The 27,070-nt window shown below is 41.7% G+C and overlaps 1 protein-coding gene across 2 annotated transcripts in view; it reads right to left on the reverse strand.

Moving 5' to 3' along the window:
• Nucleotides 1–6,061: 6,061 nt before the first annotated feature.
• Nucleotides 6,062–27,070, reverse strand: part of LOC140735573 (LITAF domain-containing protein-like) — a 35,882-nt gene continuing 14,873 nt past the window's right edge. For both annotated transcript variants that reach the window (XM_073060774.1, XM_073060775.1), the window contains 3 exons: nt 16,321–16,486; nt 14,464–14,617; nt 6,062–7,822 (listed from right to left, as the gene is read on the reverse strand). In XM_073060774.1, the coding sequence (XP_072916875.1) occupies nt 7,714–7,822; nt 14,464–14,617; nt 16,321–16,474 (417 nt within the window). In that variant the 5' untranslated portion in view covers nt 16,475–16,486 and the 3' untranslated portion in view covers nt 6,062–7,713. The remainder of the gene's footprint in view (nt 7,823–14,463; nt 14,618–16,320; nt 16,487–27,070) is intronic.

The raw sequence follows: 27,070 nt of genomic DNA on the forward strand, positions 1-27,070 counted from the left end.
AGTTGATTTGATTTAAAACTACAGGAGAGAGAAAAAATTGCCCATCATTATTTAATATACATATTAGCATATTAAATAATATTTTATTGGTCAAGCAAAGTACACATCTTATTTCAAAGACTAGTTCATGGGTGCATTTTAATTCTCACAGCACACTCAATCTTTTAAATGTAATTTTATCTTATTGCTAACTGTTTCAAAGATGAACATCTGTTTTTCATTTCTGATTGTGCAAATATCATTGATAGATTCAATGCAACACAATCCTCAGCACTTTTGTTACAGAAACCTGACTCCTTCTTTAGTTTTAACCTCCTCTAATGATTTAAAAGAATCTTAGTCATCTTTGTAATTAGATTTATGCTTGTTGTGAGTTCAGTTGAAATCTCAACAGCTTTCTTGTCATTGCTGGCCATTTCTGATGTTGCAAATTTTCATAATATCGGGCTTAAAGGATCAATGGATGTCAAGTCAAACTAGAGTTTCTAGAAAGTATTGGGACCTAGAGGCAAAAGGAAATAAAATTTAAAAGTAATGGCAAGAATCCACTGAAAGACCAGATGGAACCCGCTGTCTGAGTGCTGCTTCTGCCCGGAACGTTGGGGGGACATTCCAACATTGGTTGGAATCTACGGTAAGATGCTGAACTTTAAATAACTTGAGAGACTGTTTCATGAAAAAGAGCACTACTGTCACTGCGTTTGGATTAGCGCTAGCTACGTCACGGGGATCATCGCATGCAGGTGCTTCTGGGAAATGGCGCGAGTTTTAAGAAGAGCTCGGGAACCTTTGGGAGGGGCCACCCAGTTTGAAAACATAATGGTCTGATAGAGAGTGGATACTGTGCAGGTCAAATCCGTCTACAAAGTCCGGAGAGACAGCCAGTTTTTTCACCTTGTGACTAATGACTAATGGTTGTTGGAACTATCAAACTGCTGCACTTACGAAAAATAAAAGGAGGGAAAAGGAAAAGTTGTTTGGTCATTGAGTGGAACCCAGTTAAAAAACCTTTGGGTGGATGCATTCAATCTCTTTCAAGTGGGGAAGCTGCACATGTTCAAAGAAGAAAAAGAAATCCAACTTGACAATGGACAAACTGGAATAAACCATAATACTGTGTAAATAAAGTAAACCAGATCCTTATGGATCTGGTAAATGTCACAGCTTTCTTACCAAAAGAAATTAAATAAATAATTTGTAAAATTCATAACTGTGGACTCCAAAATGATTCAAAATCTTGAGATTGAGAATATTTATGAAGCTGAGATCCATCCCAGGATATATCATCAGTGATGAAACCTGGGGTCATCAGGTGGTTCATGTCTGTCAACATCAGCCACTCACACCCAGGTGACCCAGCCAGGACTGATCAGGCCCTGGCTCGTGTCCCAGCAATACTGGTACACAGGTCACACCTCTTGATCTGTAGCCATCTGTTCTTGGTTGTCACACAGATTATTCCTGGGTGTGACTAGCTGAGCCAGAGTTTATGATACATCCTAGAATGCAATGGGACACAAAAATACTTTTTTTCTTAATATTTTTTCATTTGCATCCAAATTCAGAAAGGGTATAACAACAACATGAACACTAGCTGCTCAGAAGCATTGGTAGGTGATAAGTTAACACTACAGGTTTGATAAACTGGTTATGGCTCCGAGAACCAAGAGCTGATAAAAAAAATGATTGACCACATTAAGGCAACACAGCCAATATTCCCTAGAGCAGTTGTTCTCAACCTTTTTGTCCTGGAAGACCCTTTGAAGTAATTTTCAGGTCTCAGGGAACCCCTACATAAAAATTATTATATTGACAGGTCACGGTACATTAGAGTGATCGGTAAGCTGTAGATATGAAAATAATTGTCAATGCTATTTTGAGTAGAGAATGAATTTTCTTGAGAAAAGAGGTAGTTAAGCTTAGCTTACCTTTCTTGAAATTAATCTCTTTCTTTCCCTTTCATAAATTTTAAACTCATAAGGCAAACATAATAAATTTCTCAATTCTGGGTCGAGTTTGAGGTTAGCACACATTGATTTCACCTTCAGTTTAAATGAGACAATTTCTATCCTTGCTCTTGATGCTTGTTAAACAAGTAAAAGCTCGCACACACATGTAAGAAGTTGAAAACTGCAACAAAATGTTCATTGTTTTCCTATAAATGGCAGGATACTCTTCTTTCACAGAAATCCAGAACTTGTCCAGGGGTGGGTCAGTAAATCTCATCTTGAGTGCGTGATCAGACTGCAGCTCACAAAGCCCTTCCTCTTCTCTCGAAGTCAGCTTCTCAGGTTGAGCAGAAGATTCAGAGAAAGGGTCCCTCACACAGTCATACACTTGGGTTAAAAGGGAGGAAAAAGACTGTTCAATTTTGTTCTGCAGTTCTTCCAGGTGGTATTCAATAAGACTGGAGGCTTTCTGATATCCTTCCTCACTCTCAAGCCCAAGCAACAGTGGAACCATTTCAAGATTTCCTTTTGCAAACTGATTTTCCCAAAGATTTAGTTTCCTTTTAAATCCAAGAATCTTGTCACTTGAAGTCAAAGCACTTTCTCCAGAGCCTTGCAGAGACTAGTTCAACTAGTTCATATGATGAAAAATGTGTTAAGTAGGCTGGTTTCTGCAGCCATTCTTTATTTTCAAAGCACTCTGCAAAATCTGGCCTATTATTTTCTTGAAAGCACTCCTGCAATTCACCTTTTATCTCAAACACCCTGTTGAAAACTCTTCTTCTGGTAAGCCAACTGATTTCTGTATGTAGCAGGAGATTGCTGTGCTCTTTGTTCAGGTTTTCACACAACTTTTTAAACATTCTCAAGTGAACTGATCTTAAAGCTACTAACTAACTTGCTTCTGAATCTTCAACTGACTGTGACTTTGTTTTCAAAAATTTTTAATGTTTGTTTTGAGATTCCAATGGTTGTTTAAAATAATCAGCACCTTTACATGTCATATGGCTGTGATTTGTAGTTAAGTGTCTTTTCAATGTTGCTGCAGCCATTGTTACATTTGTAAGTTGTCTGCCACAGACTAGGCCCAATGGAATAGGACCACTTGGATCCCCAGTCCATGTAAAACCCAAAGATAAGTAGCTTTCATTGGAAAGACGGACTTTTTTGTATCCGTTGTTGCACTAGTGCAGTGAAATGACTCAGAAGATTGTGATTCTTCATCATTAACCTTATCAGAATTGTCCGTAGGAACAGGCCTAGAATCCTCCTCTTCCATCTCACACCTCCTCTTCAAAAATCACCACATTGGACCATCTTTAGAATGTCGGTTCCAGTTTGAACACTCTTCATCCTGCCAGGTGCCTCCACCGTTCTCCTAAATGGAATTGGTTAGGAAGTAATGAAACAGTTCAAATCTGGGCATCCGTGGAACACTATGGGAGAAGAGAACAGCAAACTTGCATCCACACAACCCTTAACCTGAGGCCAGCCATACTCCATCATTGCCATCAGATGAGGCCAGTTCTCACTGCCTGGGTAAAGCAGTCAACATAATAAAAGAACCCACCCCCGCTGACATTCGCTCTTCTCCCCCACTCCCATCAGGCAGAAGATACAAAAGCCTGAAAGCAGGTACCACTAGTCACAAAGACAGATTCTACCCCACTATTATGTCTATTGAGTAGTCTCCCAGGCATGATATGATTGGTTCTTGATCCCTGTTGACCTTGTTGTAGCCTTGTACCTTACAGTCTGCCTATACTGCACATTCTCTGAATCTGTAATACTCAATTCTGCACTCATGGCACGACCAAATGTCCAGCAGTATAACCGGGCGGGCAGGCTGGGCTAGTCAGCCTTGGTTGGCAGCCAGCCTAGGAGAAGGACGACTCCGATTCCAACCTCAGGTAGATGGGATTCATTGGCCTTGCCAGGCAAACTGTCTGGGGGAAGGAAAATTCCGATACTCAATCTACAGCCTTACAGTCACAGCAGTTGTCATAGCTCACTGCACCATCATGGAATGTCCCCCGGCCTAAAGAATGGAAACAGTCCACGCGCACCGATCCTCACTATAATCCTACATAGTGCGGTGGGGGGGAAAGAAAAATCCTACAGCGATGAAGATATTCCCTCTTGATCTTCGCAAGCGAAGAACCAGCCATCAACATCACCCATACCCCAACAAAACCTGTACCAGTCTACAGAAAGCAAATGAGCATTGGGTTTCATTTCTAAAAGCGCAGAACTGAAAAGTAGAGATAGTATGTTTTGATCTTTGACCCTGGATTAAGTTGTACTCAGACAATCAAGCACAGCCCCGAGCACATTGAAAACACAAGAGGCAATGAGCATACCTGCAAGGAATGACTGTTTGACTGAGAATCATTTCTCTCCAAAAGAGGGTCCAATCTGATAGACCCTTAAAATTATGAAGGAATTTTAGAAGGTGGTCATAAAGGAGTTGTCAGTTGTGTAGTGGGGAAGGGAGAGACCAGTTCCATTTGATTCTGTGAAATTCTAATCACAATTCACATCAGAAATACAAGAGATTTTGCAGGTGTTGGAAATCCAGAACAACACAAAATGCTGGGGGAACTCAACAGGACAGGTAGCATCTGAGGAGAGGAATCAACAGTCGATGTTTTGGGCCGAGTCCCTTCATCAGGACTGTAAAGGGGAAATAAGCCTGAATAAGGTGGGGGGGGGGGGGGGGGGGGGAGTGTACGAGATGGCAGATGATGGGTGAAGCCAGGAAAGGTGGAAGGTGGGGGAAAAGGGGTTGGGGTGAAAAGCTGAGAGGGGATATGGGGAAAAGATAATGGGGTGAAGAAGAAATCTGGTAGGAAAGGAGAGTGGACCATGGGGGTGGGGGGGAAGAGAAACAGGTGTGGCACCAGAAAGGAGGAGATGGACGGGTGAGAAGCGAAGGGTTTCACACAATGAGTTTCCAGGATGAACTGTGCTTATTACATGTCCAGTGTAGAAATACATTGCAGTAAACAACCTAATACTGAGTGACATCTCTCAGTATGTTCAAACTCCTTCAAACTTTGACTGTTATGTTTAAGTATCACAAATGTCTCTCAACTACAAGAGGAAGACCAAAAAAAAAATTGAGCTTCTGATATAGGCCAATTTGTCATTTGTAACACCCTGGTTAAGATTTTACTGCTAATGTTGTAGGGCGTTTCCCTTAAGGTTTCCTGTAGAAGCAGTGTGTTTTGCTGGTAGTGTTTGGATTACTGTTTAAAATAAAGAGTTGTGATGTTCAGCTTAGGAATGGCCATACAGGATAGTGGAATTGGGAGAGGTTCTAGAGAGTGCTGGGGGGTGGGGGAGAGATGTTTTGTAATGGACTCTGGTGTGGGTTGAGGTCTTTTTGGCAGGAGATAGGGAAGAGAAGTTGTTCGAGAGAACCAGCCGTAGGATTCAATCCAATGGGAATGAACAATTTGATGGAGTCCAAGAGGGAAAATTCTACTTGTGATCACTGAATAGGAGTTGGTGCCACGAGTACAACAGACACATCAGCTTTTAGAATTGAGCTCCAACCTTGTACATAATTGACGGTTTAAATTATAATGGACTTTGTTTTTTTTCTTTCTTTGATGATGATCATCATCATTTCTTTCTTTAATAACAGTTTAATACATATACTTACATTTATAAATGTAATTTATTTATAACTGTATGCAGTGTATGATCTGTTATTTCTTGCCAAAAGCAAGAAATGTGGGCAGTAGTTAGACAGTATTCACATAGATTGGGGTTTGGGTGGGCGGGACACCCTAACTTCCTGGTCTTGGTGGGATCCAAGTTATACTGACCCTAGATGTACAGAGTCTGAGAAAGGTGGTGTTCTCACCACTCAGTCCACTGGCTCTTAGCAAGGGGTTAATGAGCCACATCTCTAGAGATATCATCTGGTAAAAAATGGTTTCACATTTACTTAGCAAAGCAATTCCATATTACAAAACTATAAATATGAGCAAACTGAACATTCCTATACCTGTATATTACTACAAATCACATACATCAAAAGAGCCTGGTCATTGGAAATTCTTTGAAACCCTTCAAGAAAGAACGCAAGAAACAAATTCATGTACAAAAATATATTTTTATTATCCATTACAAGACTATTACAAAAAGCTTTGGTAGCACTTAAAGTCATACAACAAAACACATTCAATCATAAAAGAGCACACACTTTTAGTGAGGCCCTCTTCACTTTTCGAAGTGAGCTTCAAGAGCAGATCTACTGACTTAATATAATAGAATTTATAACAATATTTAAATAGCAATACAATCTTAATCATTTAAAATAGTTGATGTCAAATTGGTCAGATTCCAGTTTGCATAGATAACGCAGACAAAAATTGAAGCTTGGACTTTTAGTAAAACAGCTGTACTAGGCTCAATAAATCGCTGTCCACAATTTCTCATTATGTATAGGTCAAACATAACTCCTGGGAAGTCCTAGTTGTTGAAGATAAATGAAGAATTTAAAACCAAAATCTACTCACCATTATCTGAACTGAAGGAAGTCAGGAGGAGGTGTGGTGTAAATTTAAACCTATGATCAAGCTGGATACTTCTATGCACACTGCCTAAATCTACTTGAGTGAAGAGAAACAGGCATTTAATCTGATCCTATCAGCTTCCTGCCATCCTGATAATAGGGAAGATTTACATAGGTCTTCCAATGATTTCAAAATTATTCACTTTTCCAAAATATTAAAATTTCATCATTGGAATTTTCCTCATCACTAGCCCATCACCCTGATACTTAGTAATATCCAAAACTGAAAAAAAAATCAGACTTCCCTAGCCACGTAGTTTTGTGTTCAGTTTCAATTTTCCTAAGAGCTTCGATGAATAACTTTTTACAGTACACAACTGAATCATGTGCAAATTAAACTTCAGTTAATTGGCAACTATTAAGGAATTTAGTTTGCCTGAATCAGCAAAATAGATAGTCAACGTCATTACCAATCATGTGCACTTTAACAGTCAATACAGAAACACAATCTGTTTAAATACAATTCCTCCTCAAATTATAATTATAGTACCGGTAACATCTTTCCCATGAACTGACACTTTACCCAGTCCCAGTGCAAATGAAGGATTATTAAGCAGGTTATGAAATTTTAAAAATGCATTTTGAAAGTGCAAGTGCATTCAATCTTCACCATCAAATGTGAACTTGTTCTGCAATGCAGTTCCTTTATTCAAAGTAAGAAAAAGAGAAATCATGGAAATAATCAAGTGCAAAGCTATGTTTCAGATCACGGACATACTGCATTTAAAAAGGATAGAATATTGTTTATTAAGATGTGTGTTTAGCAAATTGTCATTGGGAATGGAATAAAAACTTAGTCTACTATAAATATTACCAATTAAAGATATTATGTAAAGGCATAATCCAACTTCTTGGTGGGCCATTTTCAGAAGGGATTTCAATCAAAAACTACCCTTCACAAACAAAAATCTAGTGCAAATAATTCAAGATTAAATGATTAAGAATGAATTGCAAATTATCTTTCCATAAATGACTAGTGACATCTGCAAGAGTACATATCTTCAATTAACAGATTAAATTAGAGATACAAGCAGCAGATATCAAGGAAGAAAAATGCCCAGAGCTAATAGTTGTGAGCATCCATCTTCAAGTAAAAAAAAAAATCTCATTATGCAAGTTAAAAATAAGAAACAGCATGCAAACTTCATATTTTATAGAATTAAGTCTTGAGGAAAGCTTTTACATGCGTTTGAAGCACCCAAGGTGCGCTCCACAATTTGGACAGTTGTGGTCCACATCCTGAAGGCTATCAACACAAAATGGGATCAAGCAGCAGCCAAATACGCACCTGGAAAAGGCAGAAAAGTTAAACAATTACAACTGACCTCCAAAAAAAAACATCACTTGCTGAGCAGCTTCTGAAACAGTTGTCAATATGGAAATATTGACCATTTTATTTCAGCATATTGATAAGGAGTAGTGTAGTGGTCATCTGAGCAGGAGTGCAAAATGGAATCCTGCACCTGGTTTCAACTCAAGATGCACATGATAATGGTATGCAAGTTGCGTGTATGAGTGCACCTCATCTCAGCAGGGGATTTGTACATGCTGCCTGCCTTCATTCCGATGCACCTTTTTCAGTTTAAGAATGAAAAGAATCCAACCCATCCAACAATTACCTTTCATGAAGAAATAACTACATCTACCCACCTTATTCTCAGTTGCTCTATCTCCTTTCCTTTCATTCACCTAGCCAATTCTTGGGTGTTCATTGTATTTGTTCAATTGCAGAAAGCACAGGAAGAGACAGAGAGAAATAACCCAATCCATCAATCAAGACAATTTCCCTTGGTTTCAAACAAGAGGATTTCTTCTAGCAAACACACATTTTCACAATCTGATTTGCTGTGGTCAAGGTAACCTTGATTAAAATGCTTTGCTCAGCAGGTAGCAATGAACAAATCAGTTGTTTTTTTTCTACTTGACCTGATTTGCAGATATGGGATCATGTTTCACTTCACATGATCTAGACTATGACAACAGGGCAGCAGAGCTAATCCCTCACAGCTCCAGTGATCCACTTCTGCACAGTAGCATTGTGTAAAGCACAACCTCCCACTGTCCAAAGACATTGGTAGATTAATTGGTCAATACAAATTGCCCTGTGATTAGGCTGGGATTAAATCGGGTGGTTTAGGCTGGAGGGCATAGCTCAACATGCCTATTCTGCACTTGTTGTGTATTTAAAATCCCGAATTCCAGTGCTGTGTGGAGTTCACATATTCACCCTGGGACTGTGAAGGCTTCCTTAAGATGCCCTTGTTTCCCCCAAAGATGTGGATTGACTTGTTGACTGGCCACTGTAAATTAACATAACTGGGTGGATATGGGGTGGAATCTGGGAAGTTGATGGAATTCCAAGCAGAATAAAGTGGGACATGTAAATAGGATTTTGATGGTTGACATGATGTGTTGAAAGATCTATTTTTGACCTGTATGACTTTATGATCAGTACAACACCAGGGCAGCATTGTACTAAATACAACCAAAAAAAAGGCTTCAAGGACATTTCTAAAATCCTCCACTTCTTGATCAATGAACTCAGTGAGACGGTTCTGCTATTCAGAAAGATAATGACCAACACAACATCTTTAATTCAGTTCAAATCTCGATCTCCAAAATCTCGCATTCCATCATTGTCAGTCTCTGCTCTGACAGTCCTCAGTGACTGAACGTTTAGAACCTTACAGTGGACAATGTCAAAAAGATATGTAATCTGTTTAAAGCAGCTTTTCCCTCAATTCAGTTCTAAATTACTCTTATCCCAAGGTCAACTGAGATCAACTGAGATCAAGACTTTAAGATTTGGGGAGGATGGTGATGGAGGTGAAATGGTCAAGGCCAGTTCCTGAATGTGCCAGGTGCTGACAACTGCCCTAAGTGACTCACCTCCAATTCACAAACTTCCTCACTAGACAGAAGGCTCAGATGATGACTACAAAATGTTTGGATGAGTGAAGCTCCAGGAACACAAGTGGTTTGAAAAATTCATAATGTAACACTGCATCCAATATTCTATACATTCACTCCCTCCACCAGTTGGTAACAAGCTCGTCCCAATACATCAATTTGCAGTAATTCTGTTCTTTCTTACATAACTTACTTTAAAAATAATTGTTTCTCTTGTCAATGTTGCCTCTAACGATAATGCAAGTTCCATTATGGGCATCCGCCTCTCCACCATCAAGGATGTCTTCAAAAAGTGATGCATCAAAAAAGCAACATCCATCATTCAGGACATCACCAAGCACACTTGCTCTTCTCAATACCACTATCAGGGAGGTACAGGTGCCTGAAGACGCATACTCAACATTTTAGGAACAGCTCCCCCCCCCCCCCCCCCACCGTCATCAGATTTCTGAACAGTCAATGAATCCAGAAATACCACTCCTCTATCTTTGTGCTACTTACTTAATCTTCTGAAGAATCTTACTGTAACTTATAGTATATTTTATGTATTGCACGCACTGTGTTGCAAAACAAACTTCACAACATGTGATAATAAACCTGATTCTGCTACATGTTTTTCATTTCATCGTGTGTTTGTGAATGACAATAAACTCCTCTTTTACTTTGAAGCAAATCACCCATAAAATACTAGTTACTTAACCACATCATTTCAATATCACCTTGCAAATCTGCAACCTCTACCAGCAAGGACTAGAACAGCAGATGTCTGGAAATAACAGCATTGGCCAGTTCCTCCAAATCACAAGGTAACTCAAAATAGAAAGGGGCAAACCTAGTGCGGGAAGATGTTTGGCTGTTGATGACACACACACACGCACGCACGCTTTTTGGTAAAGGCATCGTCTCAATAATCCTCCAAATAGATGCTAACAGAATCTTCTCCATAAAGGATATGAGCACATGGGCGCTGGCTGTCTATTGCCTCCATCAGTTCTATACTTATTTCAAGAGAAAGGAAACAGCTATATGATCTATTTTGGTGAAACAGCTAGGTGCAAGCAAGTTTAATGCAAGGCTTATAACTTTACTCAAGACTTATCGACATGCCAGTCAACAAATCATTAGAAAGAGGTGACATAGGGATGCAAGATGTAGAATCATTATGGATAGAGCTAAGGAACTGCAAGGGTAAAAAGACCCTGATAGGAGTTATATACAGACCCTTAAACAGTAGTAAGGATGTGTTCTGCAAATTACAATAAAGAAAATGCATGCCAAAAGTATATTGTTACAATTGTCATGGGGGATTTCAATATGCAGGTAGATTGGGAAGATCAGGTTGGTGCTGATTCTGGATCCAAAGAGAGAGAATTTCTAGAATGCTTATGAGATGGCTTTTTAGAGCAGCTCATGGTTGAGCACACTAGGAGACCAACTACTCTTGATTGGGTGCTGTGCAATAAACTGGAATTGATCAGAGAACTTAAGGTATAGGAACCCTTAGGGAAAAGTGATTATAATATAATCGAATTCACCCTGCAATTTGAGAAGAAGCTAATATCAGATGTATCAGTATTACAGTGGAGTTAAGGGAATTACAGAGGCATGAGAAAGGAGCGGGTCAAAAATGATTGGAAAAGGACACTGGCAGAGATGACGACAGAGCAGCAGTAGCTGGAATTTCTGGAAGCTATTTGGAAGGCATAGGATATATACATCCCAAAGAGGAAGAGGTATATTAAAGGCAAGATGAGATAACTGCGGCTAACAAGTCAAAGCCAACACAGAAACCAAAGAGAGGGTATATAAAAGAGCAAAAATTAGTGGGAAGTTAGAGGATTGAGAATCTTTTAAAAACCATCAGAAGGCAACACAAAAATAAAGGGAAAGAGGGAATACAAACGGTAACTAACCAATAATATTAGAGAGCATACAAAGAGCTTCTTCAGATACATAAAGTGTAAGAGACGAGGGAAGATTTCGGACCATCGGAAAATGATGCTGTTCAGGGAGTAATGGGGGAAGCAAAGAAATGGCAGATGAACTGAGGAAGTATATTGCATCAGCCTTCACTGTGGAAGACAGTAGCAATACGCCAGAAATTCAAGAATGCCAGCGAGCATAAATGTGTGAAGTGAACATTACTAGGGAGAAGGTTCTTGTGAAAATGAAAGGTCTGAAGGTAGATAAATCAGCTGGGCTAGATGGCATATACCCCAGGGTTCTGAAAGAGGTGGTTGAAGAAAATGTAGAGGCATTAGTCTCCTCATCTTTCAGGAATCAATTGATTCTGGCATTGTTCCAGAGGAATGGAAAATTGCAAATGTCACTCCACTCTTCAAGAATAGAAAATGGTAGAAGAAAGAAAACTATAGGTCAGTTAGTCTGACCTCAGTTGTTGGGAAGATGTTGGGGTCGATTGTTAAAGATGTGGTTTCGGGGTACTTGGAGGCACAGAATGAGTTAGGTTTGGTTTCCTCAGGGGAAAAATTTGCCTGAGAAATCTGTTGGAATTATTTGAATAAATTAAAAACAGGATAAACAAATGAGAATTGGGTGGATGTTCTATACTTGGATTTTCAGAAGGCATTTGACAACATGCTACAAGTTAAGAGCCCATGATATTACAGGAAAAACTCTAGCAGTAGTTGATTGGCAGGATCCCAACAGTGGGAATAAAGGGAACCTTTTTCTGGTTGGCTGCTGGTAACTAATGGTGTTCCACAGGGGTCTTTATGGGAGTTTGTGGAAGATACAAAGATAGGTGGAGGGTAGTTTTGAGGAAGTAGTGAGGCTATAGAAGGACTTGGACAGACTAGAGCAAAGAGGTGGTGGATGAAATACAGTGTTGGGAAGTGTACAGTCATGCACTTTAGTAGAAGAAATCAGGGTGGATTATTTTTTAAATGCAGAGAAAATACAAAAATTTGAGGTGCAAAGGGACTTGGGAGTCCTTGTGCAGGTTTCCCTAAAGATTAATACATAGGTTGAGTTGGTGGTGAAGTAGGCGAATATGATGTGAGCATTCATTTCAAGAGAACTAGAATATAAAAGCAAGGATGTAATGTTGAGGCTTTATAAGCCACTGGTGAGGTCTCACTTGGTGTATCATGAGCTGTTTAGAACCACTTATTTAAGAAAGGATGTGTTGACATTGCAGAGGTTTCACAGTGTTATGACCCCAGCCCCCTCCTTTGTGAGAATCGCGAGAGAGAGAGAGCAGCCTTACAGTTTAGAATGTGGGCTGGCCTCTCAGCCAGACAAAAGCCACAGACATGGCCATTGTCTTGGGAGACACCTTTGTGGAATAAGGGACTGGACTACGTGCAAACCCTCAGGGCAACGTGGGCTGGGTGATGGGGGAAAGATTGCCTCACCCCCACCCTGATTGACATCTACAACCCTGCCAGTCCAGATAAAAGGTGGGCTGCCGAGGCGGGGCCTCAGACGCACCAAGGAGACACACGAAGAAGACACAATAGCGCTTCCCATCGGAGCGGGAAGCCGTTCTGAAGGAAGCCACGTGCGTTAGATTCCGGATCGGGAGTCTGTGGCTGAAACCAAAGGAAAAGCCGTTTTAACTAACAACAGGGATATGCTTCGCAAAGACAACGAGCAAGTGTTCCTTCTCTCTCTCTCCAACACGTGAAATGCCAGCGGTTCCCGAAACGGGGAAGCCTGCAGACTTTGAGTGACTCTTATATTCCATTGGACTCAGTATTATCCCCTAGACAACGATAGAGCTTATTTCTGATTGATTATTACTATACTTGTGCTTTAGATTGAATTTTGACGATGTATATGATCTGAATGTTTTGTATTAACCATACATTTGTGCCCCTTTATAAATAAAAACGTTTGAAAATAGTATCATCAGGCTTCAGCGGACCTCTCTATCTTTGCTGGTAAGTCACCCGGTTACTGGGAATGTAACAACAGGATGTTTATTGAAAGTAATTCCGGGATTGAAAGGTGTGTCATATGAACAGTGTTTGATGGCTCTGCGCCCAAACTCACTGGAATGCAGAAGAGGGGTGACCTCATTGAACCCTATTGAATGGTGAAAGGCCTCAATAGAGTGGATGTGTAGAGGATATTCTCTGTGGAGGGAGGGTCTAAGACTAGAGGATACAGCCTCTGAAGAAAGGGGAATCCTTTTAGAACAGAAATGAGGAGGAATTTCTTTAGCCAGAGAGTGGTGAATCTGTGGAATTCAATGCACTAGGTGGCTGTGAAGGCCAAGTGACTGGTATGGTTAAGACACAGTTTGATAATTTCGTGATTAGTCAGGTCATGAAAAGATATGGTATCTCTAGAGGATTTTCCCCTTGTAATCACCAAGGCTAGTGTATTGTCTATAGACCATAAGCCATCAGAGCAATGTTAGGCCATTTGGCCAATTGAATCTGCTCTCTCTTATGTCCTACAAGCCTCTGTGATCTCCCAGGTCTTTCTGCACATCTCAGCCAGCATACAGCTTCTCTTTAAACAGATGTATACAACGCCTGCACGATCTGATTCTCCCAGCACAAAAGGCCTAGGGAAGCTAACTGCCATTCAATAAATGGTACAAAGATTAGACAGACACCAATACCATTGAATGACCAAACAGCACAAGAAGTCCACAATAATTTAGACTTGGCCACAAGCACAGAGTTTCCAGTTCTTTCTTTTATCTTCTAATTATACTGAAGATGGATGATCTGACAAATTTTCCACTTGGTGATTAGTTTCCATTTTATCTCAAATTCTAAGGATTATTTGGCTTCTATGTACATATCCCAACCCAAGCAATGTTCCATTAACTTTATCCAAAGAGATAGACTGCCTTGCCATTTGTACCTGTCAGAATGCTTCATTTATGTCTCTGCTTGTGATGATGTGTAGTGAAAATGCATAAACTTGTACATGAAACTGCAGCGAGAGCTTTAAAATTTTTTATGAGAACTGCGAAGCACAGATAAATTACAGTACACTCTTAAGAATTATTTTACAGTGAATGCTTATTTGTCCACCTACCCAAACAGGAAGAGACCTCCACAGCTGATCCAGGTCAGTGCTCCCGGTGTATAGCGAACACGTGTCACCACTACCTGTCGACAAGTGGGACAGGTTGTCTGCACTGGCTGTGCAGCTAAATTCTGAGATGGCTGTACATATACTGTCTGCACCACTAAAAGAAACAGAGGAGTATCTCATCAGAGCAACCCGCACAAGAAGTAAAAATCTAGAAAATACAAAATTCCAAAACAGGACAATAACACTGAGCCTTCTGTGCCTGTTCCCATCATACATGAAGAATCTTCTGTCTTCTCTATCCACATAACTCCCCATATCCAGAAGGTTATTAATGAATGAACTAAACAACTAGGCTTCCATTGCCAACTTTGGAGAGTGAAATCCAGAACTTCAGCATCCTATACAGGAAGGCATTTCTCGTCCCGATCTTAAATGGATTTCTCCTCATTTCTAGACTGGCTCTAGAACATCTCAGCTAGGGAATAACACATCCCTGCATCCAGCTGCTAAAGCCTTTAAGGATTTTATAACATTCATCAAGATCACCTCTCATTCTTTATTCTCTGGTAATTTGTAAGTCAATTAGAGGAAACATCCTTTCAGTTTAGATATCTTCAAAGATCTCATTCTTATAAAGCATGCCTAGTCTATCCACTCTCATGCAGCAAACCAGCCGTCCCAGGAACCGATCTGGCAAGATTTGTAAGCGGATTAAATTTTAAGGCGAGGAGATCAAAACTCCAGATTCAGTAAGGCCCTATAACAGCAGAAATTCCTTACTCCTCGAGTCAAATCTTCATGTAATAAAAGCCAACAAAGCACAGGATGACATCTTCTATACAACTTACCCTACTTGTAAAGTCTGCTCCCGACCAATAGGAACAGCTATCACAACAGCACGCTTGAAAACTGAAGAGAGAAATCTACTATGTCTAAGCTACCATTTCCCCTTTACATTCTCTCTTTCTACACTCCCACACTCTGCAGGCACAAACCCCTCTCCAAAGGCAACACCACTCTGCTCCTACTTAGTCTGCTGCAATCTTTGAGGGAGATATCCATCTCTCATTAGTGCATACCACAAGTACGCATCTAAAACCAAATATGCACAAATTGGCTAGTTACTATCAGCGTATACTGTGGTGGAATCAACCACACTCCTCACCATCTATTCCACGGCCAGGAAAAGTCAGCTCTGCTTCTGGGTGTTTGGCAATCAGCACAGCAAGGATTTAGCAACAGCTTTGCCAAGTGGCAAGTCTGCGCACGGAACAAAATACGGAGAGCATTTAAATAAAGTTGCCTTATGTTAAAACTACAATGATTACAGCAGGCAAAACTCCACTAATCTGCTAACTTTATTACCTCACTGGCTTGGCATCAGATTCAACTGGTTTTAACATTGACATTCTTACTAAGTTCATCAGGGCCCTGTTCCCTATGCTCCCAAGAACACACCTATTTCATTAGAATATTTTTTATGCTACTGTGTGACATTAAAATTTAAAAGTGTATTATAAAATTAATACTCAACAGTGCAGAAACCTACCAGTCTGCTACCAAAATCTTGATGGTACTAGATTAGCTGAGATCTACTGTAATTATTAAATTAAAATTGTAACTCTATAATTAATATTTTTCCTCCAAATCTCCAGGTCAGAATTCCCATTCAAGTGAATGGAAATTCCAATCCAGTGATAAGTACTCACTGGATGTGTGGCAGATCTTCACAAATAGAGGATGTGATGACCCAGGAGCTTTAGGGCTCCAGAAGGGCCATTCAACACCGTCAACCACAGCTAGTCAAAAGTGAGCCATGAAGAGCAGGAGTTTGTTTTGAAGTACTGACACACTCACCAACAGGAGGCTGAACAGGTTGGACGGGGTATGAAGGTGCCATAGGGGCCCCCATTGGAGGCCCTGGAGGGTAAGGAGTACTTGCAGGATAGCTTGGTGGTGGTACTGAATCACTGTAGGCCGGAGGCGCACTGCTGATAACTTTTGAATCCATTAGCTTGATCACCTGGAACAGAGAAAGGTTATTTAATCATCTAGTCAGGAATCAGATATAAAAACAGTTTAAATTGTGAGAAGTTTTCTTGCTGGGTAACAGAGGAGATGCTTCTATAGACACAAAGTACACTGCAGATGCTGTGGTCAAATCAACACGTACAAAAGCTGGATGAACTCAGCAGGTCGGGCAACATCCGTTGAAATGAGCAGTCAACGTTTCGGGCCAAGACCCTTCCTGACGTAGGGTCTCGGCCCAAAACGTTGGCTTCTATATACTCAGTGCACCTTTTGAAAAATCAAATCTGTGCTGGTTCACAAGGCAAGTACATTCTCTTACTGGCTTCCTTTTAACCACTATTTTATCTCACATGCCTTCAATTCCAGACCAATCTTTCAACAATCTACATACACCAGGGACAATTTAGAGCAGTCAATCGACCCAATAACTAGCCTGACTTGGACATGGAAGGGAACCAGAGGAAACCCAAGGCAACACATTCAACATGCTGCAAGAACTCATTAGGACAGGGAGTATCTATGGAAATGGATAGATAATCATAATTTTGAGCAGAGACACTACTTCAGGACTGAGAAGGAAGGGAGCCGATTCCAGAATAAAAAGAGGGGAAGAGGGGAAAGAGGCTAGCTGGAAGGTGATAAGTAAAGCCAGGTGGGTGGGAAAGGTCAAGGGCTGGAGAGGAAGGAATCGGATAAGAGAGAAGAGTAGACCATAGGTGAAAGGGAAGGAGGAAGGGACCTGGGGGAGCTAATACGCTAGTGAGAAGAGGTAAAAGGCCAGTGTGGGGAACAGAGAGGTCACAAGGGCAATATACAAATAACAGAGAGCACTGGTAGGGTCAGGATCAAAGCCATGTCACTGGAGCCTTGAAGGAGAAGTACCACTTGATCCTGAGCCACCATGAAAATCCCAACCTAGCTTCAGGCTGGACTCCTGACCAGAACATCGATATACTAGGCAGTTGGTCCTCCAAAAAGCCCAAACTTGCCACGCCTTTCTTTTCCCTATCCCAGCACCCTTGATCTAAAAAAATGCTATCCTATTAATTATTTTTCTATTAACTATTCCAGTTTACTAGTTAAGCCCCAACATGTTGAATGTGCTCATCTCCAACCATGTACCTTTAACCACTGAACCCACCACCGCCTTTCCCATAACTACTCTAAACATTAAAAGGTCAATTGCTCCATTACACTGCACCACTGCTTGCTGTGTAGCCAATGGACTACAGCCAAATCAAACAAAGACAAGACACAATGAACCGAAACATTATTGTGGCATTAGTACCCCTAGTAACCATACATATGTGGGAAGATGTATAGTAGAAAGCATTCAAAACCAAACTAAAAGAGTGCATGTTAAATCAGCTTGTTCTGCAAACTCACGAGAGGAAACAAAATGGGTAGACACTCTAGCACTTTTCTAAAGTTACACTTCCCCAAAGTGGCAGAACACCAGAGTCCTAAGGGAAAAGTGTTTAGCATAAAAAAAAATCCAGAAGAACATCTCGGTTTTCATACAAAAGAGATCCTTAAAAATTAAAAAGTCTAATAACAGTAACGCTGGAAATGCTCAGCAGACCAGACAGCATATTCAAGCTTTAGTAACTGTTAATACATCAATTAACGTCATATTCCTGTGCTGTACTGTTCTCTGTTCTATAATAAATTTGACAATTGGTCAAATGAAGCAAGAGATCCTGAGATAAACAGGTCCCAAAAACACTTAATACCTAGTCCATCCCAATCCTTAAAGACTTTGTCAGTCATGGAAGGGATAAAAAAAAATTAAGGAGAATGGGAGATGATAATGAAAAATTCACTAAACCAAAAAAATTCCTAAATTGAGACCAAATCCTTAAAGTTTGCTTAACAATTATCTGTTATTTTATTTGTTCTATAATAAATCTTGAGAAGATAAAAATATACCTAAAAGTCTGTGCACTGTTAAACTTTATAAATTGGAAAAGTAATTTAGGAAAGGTCCCCAGATATCATAAAAAGATTGTTTCGAATTTAAGACTGAGCAGCGGATCTTTTCTAAATTTAAATACGACATAATATCACGTAACCAGTGAAGATGTGTAGGAGGGGTAGACTCCTTCCATTTAAGCAAGATTGCTCTTCTTGCTAAAAGTTCGAGATGGGGCACAAACTGACGTTCAACTGCATTTCGTCGTTAAAAGCATCCATTAATCACCAATTAAAGCATTGAGAAAGACAGACATTGAGGTTATTGACAGCCAACCTTTTGATCGCTGCTGGAGAAGGAATCTGTGAGCGGCCCATTGCTGTGTGGCTCGCTGCAGTAGGCAGGTAGGTGTCTCTGCCTCATGAGACATAGAAACATAGAAAACCTACAGCACAATACAGGCCCTTCAGCCCACAAAGTTGTGCCGAACATGTCCCTACCTTAGAAATTACTAGGTTTACCTATAGCCCTCTATTTTACTAAGATTCATGTACCTACCCAGAAGTCTCTTAAAAGACCCTATCATATCCGCCTCCACCACAGTTGCCGGCAGCCCATTCCACGCACTCACCACTCAGAGTAAAAAAAAAACCTACCCAACATCTCCTCTGTACCCACTCCCCAGCACCTTAAACCTGTGTCCTCTTGAGGCAACCATTTCAGCCCTGGGAAAAAGCCTCTGACTATCCACACGATCAATGCCTCTCTTCAGTTTATACACCTCCATCAAGTCACCTTTCATCTGCCATCGCTCCAAGGAGAAAAAGCCAAGTTCACTCAGCCTATTCTCATAAGTCATGCTCCCCTCTCTTTTGATGGATGTCGGTGATAGTAGAGGATGCTATCATGGTTCTGTGTTATATATTGTATTATCGCGTTCATGGACTGTGGACCTTTTCAGACTTGTGGTTTTTGTATTCTGTGTTGTGTGAGGGGAAGTGATTGGGAGTTGATGTGCTGTTAGTGTTCTGTTGATTTTTTGTGCAGGGAAGTGGTTGTTTTTTGGGGGTCGATGTTCACGTTCCATTTTGTACAGGGGAAGGTGTTTTTGGGGTGTTGATGATTGGGATGTCATTCTTTTTTGCATGGGGGAGGTTGGATATTTCTCTCTGAATGACTTTCATGTTCTTTGTTTCGTGGCTATCTGGAGCAGACAAATTTCAGAGTTGTATATGGATACGCACTTTGATAATTATCCTTTGAACTTGCTGAACATTTCCTGCATTTCATACTTGCATATTTTACTTTAACTATCTTTTACTACAATACAGTTTGCCACCACATTCTCCAGAAACACTCATTCCACACCTGAAAAAGTTACAAGTTCCCACAATTTGACAAAACTTCTCAAACTAAAAATATTGGTGCTACAGTCAGCTGAATTATACACAAATGAAATAGAAAGGAACAAGTCAATGCCAGATGCTATTCTGCTGGCACTTCACTCTGCTCTGAACAACAAGAACTCACACTCCAGGTTATTTTTCATTGACTACAGCTCAGCATTCAACAGAATCATCCCATCCAAACTCAGTATCAATCTTCATGACCTGAACCTCTGCACTTCCCTCTGCAACTGGATACTGGACATCCTCACTGGCAGACCTCAGTGGGGATCGATATCCGTGAGAAGGAGAGCATCTCCTCTCTGACCACCAACACAACTGAACCTCAAGGATGTATAGGGAGTTCCCCGATCTACATGCTATACACACAATCGTGTGGGTAAGCATAGCTTCAATGCCATATACAAATTTGCCAATGACATCACTATCTGTAATTCTTCCACAAACAGTAATGGGTCAGCTCGTGAGATAGGTCACTCGATTGAATGGTGCCGCAACAACCTCTTGCTCAATGTCAGTGAAACTAAAGAGTTGATTGTTGACCTCACGAAGGGGAGAGACAGCAAACATTGTCTACACTGGGGGAAATTTAGTGGGCATCAGCAGCTTTGAATTCTGACTGTTGATATATCAGATGACTTGCCCTAGGCTCAGCATGTAGATGCAGTCATAAGGATAGTGCGTCAGTGTCTTTATGTCCTCTGGTGGTTAAAGAAGTTTGGCTTATCACTGAATACATTAGCAAACTTTGAAAGGTTACTGTTGAACAACCCAAAGCCCTTTACTTCCTCAAACCGGCATATCTTAAGATCTACTAATAGTCCTTTGCCACACATGAAATCTCTGCCAAGCAGAAGAAGTCTAGCAACTTTAGCCAATCCAAGATCCCATGTGGAGCTTCACACATCATGTCCCACGTCCAAATCCAGCTGTATTTGCCAGCCTCCAGTAAAGGTCCATTGTTCTGGTGCATCTCGTGGTCCAGTGCATTATTCTCAGCCTTATAATCAATGGGTGATGCTGGCAGCACAGGAAGAGTGTTTGTAGTGAACAATAGATGACCCTGGCAGCTGAACCCATGGTGGTCACAGACCTCTGATGTCCCAATGCACTGGCCCTGTCAGAGTTGCATGGGAGTCAGCACCACTTTATGTTCATGCTGAAGTGTGCACGGTAAAAACAGACCTAGCATCGTCTAGTTCTGAGCTGTGAGCACGAGCCTTCTGAAGGCTCTGCTGACAGGGCTTACTGAGTCAGGGGAAGGAAGAGGAATGATGCACCTCGTCTGGCCGAGTGTAAACTAGAGGCCATCGTAGCAAGCCCCTGGTAGTCCTTCACCAGTGTATTAGCGAGGGCTGTGCAAACTTGATCATGCATTTGTTGCATAAAGAGTTCTTTAAAAATAAAACAAGGATTGTGATTGTACAGGAAAGACAGCATGTGGTGCATTAGCTCTTCAGGCCTAGTATCACCCAGGCCTAACAAGGAGAGCAACTGTTTGGCACACTCATTGATCAACATGTCGTAGAATAACTCTGGAATCATCGGACAGCATCGGAGTCACCAATGTAGAACTTTGTGAATAAAACAAGAGTCATTTTATGTGCTTAGCAAAAGCCACAGCTCTTTACTTCCACTACTAACAAACCAAAAGCAGTCCTCTTACACTGACATCATTACATCAGATACATCCTAAAGTTACTGCAACAACACAATGTCGATGTTTCTGAATTATGTAGAATAGTTTCTATTATGAACAATATGTGTCATCTGTCATTGCCCTACAGCAGGGAGTTCAGTAGTCTCATGGCCTTGGGGGAAGAAGCCGTTTCCATCCTTACAACCTTTGTCCTAATGCTATCTCCTTCCTGATAGTAGGGGATCAAAGATCGTTGGACAGGTGAAAGGGATAACTGACAATGCCACGGGCCTGCACATGCAGCACTCCTGATAAATATCTCGGATGGGTGGAAGAAGAACCCCGATGATTCTCGCAATCCTTTGTAGGGTCGTACGGTCAGATGCATTGCAATTCCAGTACCAGATGGCAAATCAACTGGTCAGGACACTCTTAATTGTGGTCCTGTGAAAATTTGATATAATGTCAGGGTGGAGGGAAAACCTCACTTGCTTCAGTCTCCTCAGGAGTGGAGATGCTGTTGGTTATCTTGACTAAAGAGGTGGTGTTGAGGGACCAGAGTAGCGGACTCTGCCCAATACAACATACCGCACTACCAGTGGTACTTAGAGTAGGCATGTTAAGTTTATTGTCATCTGACTGCACATATATACAACCAAACAAAATGGAGTCCCTCTAGACTATGGTATCCCCAGAATACATATATCCAACACAGCACATGAAAAATATTACCACAAAAAAAACAGTAAAATATAATTCAAAATGCGTGTGATATGCACATCACATGCATTAACCGTATACAGTATAGATCATTGTCCTAGTAGCAAGACCTCAGTGATGGCAGGGTATTCATTAGTATCACAGCCTGGGGAATAAGTGCTGTCCTAGTCCTGGCCTTGATGCTCTTGCACCTCCTTCCTCATAGTAGTGGGTCAAAGATATTGTGGGATGGGGTTAGGGATTCTCAATAACCCTTTGGGTCCTTTGTGTACAACACTCCCTTTAAAGACACAATACGAGGACAGAAATACCCAATAAGCCTAGGTTGCTTTTACAATATTCTGTAGGGTCTTGATGTCTTACAACTTCCGTACCACACAAAGCTGCAACCACACAGCACATCTCATTCTTCTCAGTAAGTGCAGAGGATTAGGAGATCAAGAAGGCAACATCCAGTATCAAAGATCTCCACCATCCATAAGCCATAGGAGAATTAAGTCATTGAGTCCGCTCCATCATTCCATCATGGCTGATTTATTATCCCTCTCAACCCCATTCTCTTGCTTTCTTCCTGTAACCTTTAATGCCATAACTAATCAAGAACCTATCAACCTCTGATTTAAATATATTCAATGATTTGGTCTGCACAGCCATCTATGGCAATGAATTCCACTGATTCACCACCCTCTGGCTAAAGAAATTCCTCCTCATCCCTGTTCTATATGGTTGTCCCTCTGTTTTCAGGCCGTGCCCTCTGGTCCAAGATTCACCCACTATAGGAAACATCGTCTCTACATCCACTCTATCTAAGCCTTTCACTGGGTTTCAATAAGATCCCTTTTATTCTTCTAAACTCCAGTGAGTACAGGCCCAGGGACATCAAATGCTCTTCATGTGTTAACCCTTTCATTCCCAGAATCATTCTCATGGATCTCCTCTAGACCCTTGCCAATGTCAGCAAATCACTTCTTAGATAAGAGGCCCAAAACTGCTCACAATACTCCAACTGCAATCTGACCAATGCCTTATAAAGCCTTAGCATTACATTGTTGCTTTTATATTCTAGTCCTCTTGAAAGGAATGCATTTGCCTTTCTTACCACTGTTATGATCCCAGCCCCCCTCCTTTGTGAGAATCGCCAGAGCCCTAGTGAAGGGGGGTCAATGACCCAAGAGAAGAGAGAGATACGTGCGGTGTCCCTCGTTTCACGGCGAGGCAAAAGCTGGCGACAGTGGTCATTGTCTCGTGGAGACACCTTTGTGAATTGGGAACTGTACTACGTGTATACCCTCAGGGCAACGTGGGTGGAGAGATGGAGAGAGATTGCATCATCCCAACCTGATTGACATCTGAGACCCCGTGAGTTCAGATAAAAGAGGGGTTGTAAAGACGGCCCCCCAGACGCACCAGAAGACACGCTAGAAATCCTGTGACAGCGTTTAATAGCGACAGCCGGTGGGGGGGTTCGTGTGCGTCTTTTCCTTGCCTGGGATGGGCGACCTCACCACGAAAGAACGGCTTTAGCTACAGGAGAGGCCACAAGTGAATGGCCACCCCCCAATGAGACTCCGACGGATCGAACTCATAAAGGTTGGAAAAAACCCGCCGGGTAACTGTTTCATTCAATCTCTATCTCTCTCTCTCTAACAAAAGTGCACCACCGTGACACCCCAAAAGACGGCAATTGGTGGAACTGCAGTGAACGCAAGAGACTTTTAGATATACAGCGGACAATATATACCTTACCCCTAGACAACGATAGAGCTTATTTCTTATTGATTATTACTATACCTGCGCTTTAGATTGAGTATTGATGACGTATGTTATCTGAATGTTTGTATTAACCTTACTTTTGTGCCCCTTTATAAATAAAAACGTTTAAAAATGGTACCATCAGACTTCAGCGGACCTCTCTATCTTTGCTGGTAAGTGATCCAGTTACGGGATACGTAACACCACCAACTTAACCTGCAAGTTAACCTTTCCTGCACAAGGCTTCCCAAGTCCTTTTGCAATGCTGATTTTTGGATTTTCTCCCCTTTTGGAAAATAGTCTTTGCCTTTATTCCTCCTACCAACATGCATGGCCATACATTTCCCGACACTAAATTCCATCTGCCACTTCTTTGCCCATTCTCCCAGTCTGTCCATGTCCTTCTGCAGACTCACTGCTTCCTCAACACGACCCATCTTTGTATCATCTGCAAACCTGCCCTCAACGTCATCACGCAAACACAAGGAAATCTGCAGATGCTGGAAATTCAAGCAACACACTCAAAATACTGGTGGAACACAGCAGGCCAGGCAGCATCTATAGGGAGAAGTGCTGTCGACGTTTCGGGCCGAGACTCTTCGTCAGAACTAACTGAAGGAAAAGGTAGTAAGAGATTTGAAGGTGGGAGGGGGAGGGGGAGGGGGAAATCCGAAATGATAGGAGAAGACCGGAGGGGGTGGGGTGAAGCTAAGAGTTGGAAAGGTGATTGACAAAAGGGATACAGAGCTGGAGAAGGAAAAGGATCATGGGACGGGAGGCCTAGGGAGAAAGGAAGGGGAGAGGAGCGCCAGAGGGAGATGAAAAACAGACAAGAAGTGATTGTGAGAGGGACAGAGAGAGAGAGGGGAAAAAGGGGGGAATAATTAAATAAGGGATGGGGTAAGAAGGGGAGGAGGGGCATTAATGGAAGTTAGAGAAATCAATGTTCATGCCATCAGGTTGCAGGCTACCCAGACGGAATACAAGGTGTTGTTCCTCCAACCTGAGTGTGGCTTCATCTCAACAGTAGAATGAAGCCACACTAAGGTTGGAGGAACAGCACCTTATATTCCTTCTGGGTAGCCTCCAACATTGATTTCTCTAACTTCCGTTAAAGCCCCTCCTCCCTTTCTTACCCCATACCTTATTTATTCCCCCCCTCTCTTCCTCCCTCTGCCCCTCTCACAATCACTCCTTGCTTGTTCTCCATCTCCCTCTTGTGTTCCCCTCCCCGTTTCTTTCTCCCTAGGCCTCCCATCCCATGATCCTCTCCCTTCTCCAGCTCTGTATCACTTTTGCCAATTACCTTTCCAGCTCTTAGCTTCATCCCACCCCCTCCGGTCTTCTCCTATCATTTTGGATTTCCCCCTCCCCCTTTCAAATCTCTTACCATCTTTTCTTTCAGTTAGTCCTGACAAAGGGTCTCGGCCTGAAACGACTGCTGTATTCTTCCGATAGATGCTGCCTGGCCTGCTGTGTTCCACCAGCACTTTGTGTGTGTTCCTCAAAGTCATTAATTCAGTTATCCAAATAATTGACATACAATATGAAAAGAAGTGGTCTCAATACCGACCCCTATGGAACACCACGAGCCACCAACAGCCAACCAGAATAGGCCCCTTTTATTCTCACTCCTTACCTCCTGCAAGTCAGCTAACCTTCTATCCATGTTGTCCTTATCTTGTTAAGCAATGTTGTATGCAGCACCTGGTCAAAGACCTTCTGAAAATCCAAGTAAACAACACCACTGACTCTCCTTTGTCTCTCCTGCCTGTTATTTCCTCAAAGAATTCCAATGGATTGGTCAGGCAAGCTTTCTCTAAGGAAACCATGCTGAATTTGGCCCATTTTATCATGTGCCTCCAAGTACCCCGAAACCAAATCCAGAATAATGGACTCCAAAGTCTTCCCAACCACTGATAGGCTAACTAGCCTATGATTTCCTTTCTTCTGTCTCCCTCCCTTATTAAAGAGTGGAGTGACATTTGAAATCTTCTAATCCTCCAGAACCATTCCTGAATCTAGCAATTCTTGAAAGGTCATTATTAGTGCCTCCACAATCTCTTCAGCTACCTCTTTCAGAACACTAGGGTGTAGTCCATCTGGTCCAGGTGACTTGCATATGTTCTTTTAGACACAACTCAGTGATTCCACAACATTATACCTGCCAATCTCTAAATGTACTACAAGATCATACATCTTATTACGTATATCATGTGCATTCAACTATAACACCTTCAGTTATCACCCTTTTCAATTTTGCTCCATGTTACATCTCAAGTCATCCCACAGACTGTAATTTGCCACTCCTTCCTTAGTTTCACTACACAATGCATCGACTTTGATATTGCCCCATTCTCAGCCCCATCATTCAGGTTCCCATCCCCACCAACTAAGTTTTAGATTAGATTATGAAGACACTCAGTCCTCGTTTATTGTCATTTAGAAATGCATGCAGGCATTAAGAAATGATACAGTGTTCCTCCAGAGTGATATCACAAAAAAAAGGACAAACCAAAGACTAACACTGACAAAACCACATATAGTTACAGCAGTGCAAAGCAATACCATAATTTGATAAAAACAGACCATGGGCACAGTTAAAAAAAAGTCTCAAGTCCTGATTGACTCCAATAGTCCCCGATCTCGGGCAGCAAAAAGGGAGAAACTCTCCCAGCCATAAACTTCCAGGCACTGACAACTGATGCCTTGGAAGTACCCGACCACAGCAGACTCGGAGTCCTTCCGAAAACTTCGAGCCTCCGACCAGCCCCTCCGATACAGCCTCCTGAGCACCATCCTCTGCCGAGCGCCTTCAACCTCATCCCGGCCGCCGAAACAAGCAAACCCAAGGTCTCGGAGGCCTTCTACTCTGGAGATTCCGGACCGCACAGTAACAGTGGCAGTGAAGCGGGCATTTCAGAAGTTTCTCCAGATGTTCCTCCACGCTTCACATCTGCCTCCATCAAATCAGGATTGTGCACGGATCCCTACTTAACAAGTAACAGTTATCCATCTCCAGAGAGGCCACGCACGCTGCGTCGCACCGCCATCTCCTCCTCCTCCTTTTCACAAAAGCTCTACAAACCTGCCTGCAAGAATATTGGTCCCCTAGGGTTCAGTTGTAACCCATCTTATTTGTACAGA

This window comes from Hemitrygon akajei, chromosome 11, assembly GCF_048418815.1.
Source record: "Hemitrygon akajei chromosome 11, sHemAka1.3, whole genome shotgun sequence".
Classification (NCBI taxonomy): domain Eukaryota; kingdom Metazoa; phylum Chordata; class Chondrichthyes; order Myliobatiformes; family Dasyatidae; genus Hemitrygon; species Hemitrygon akajei.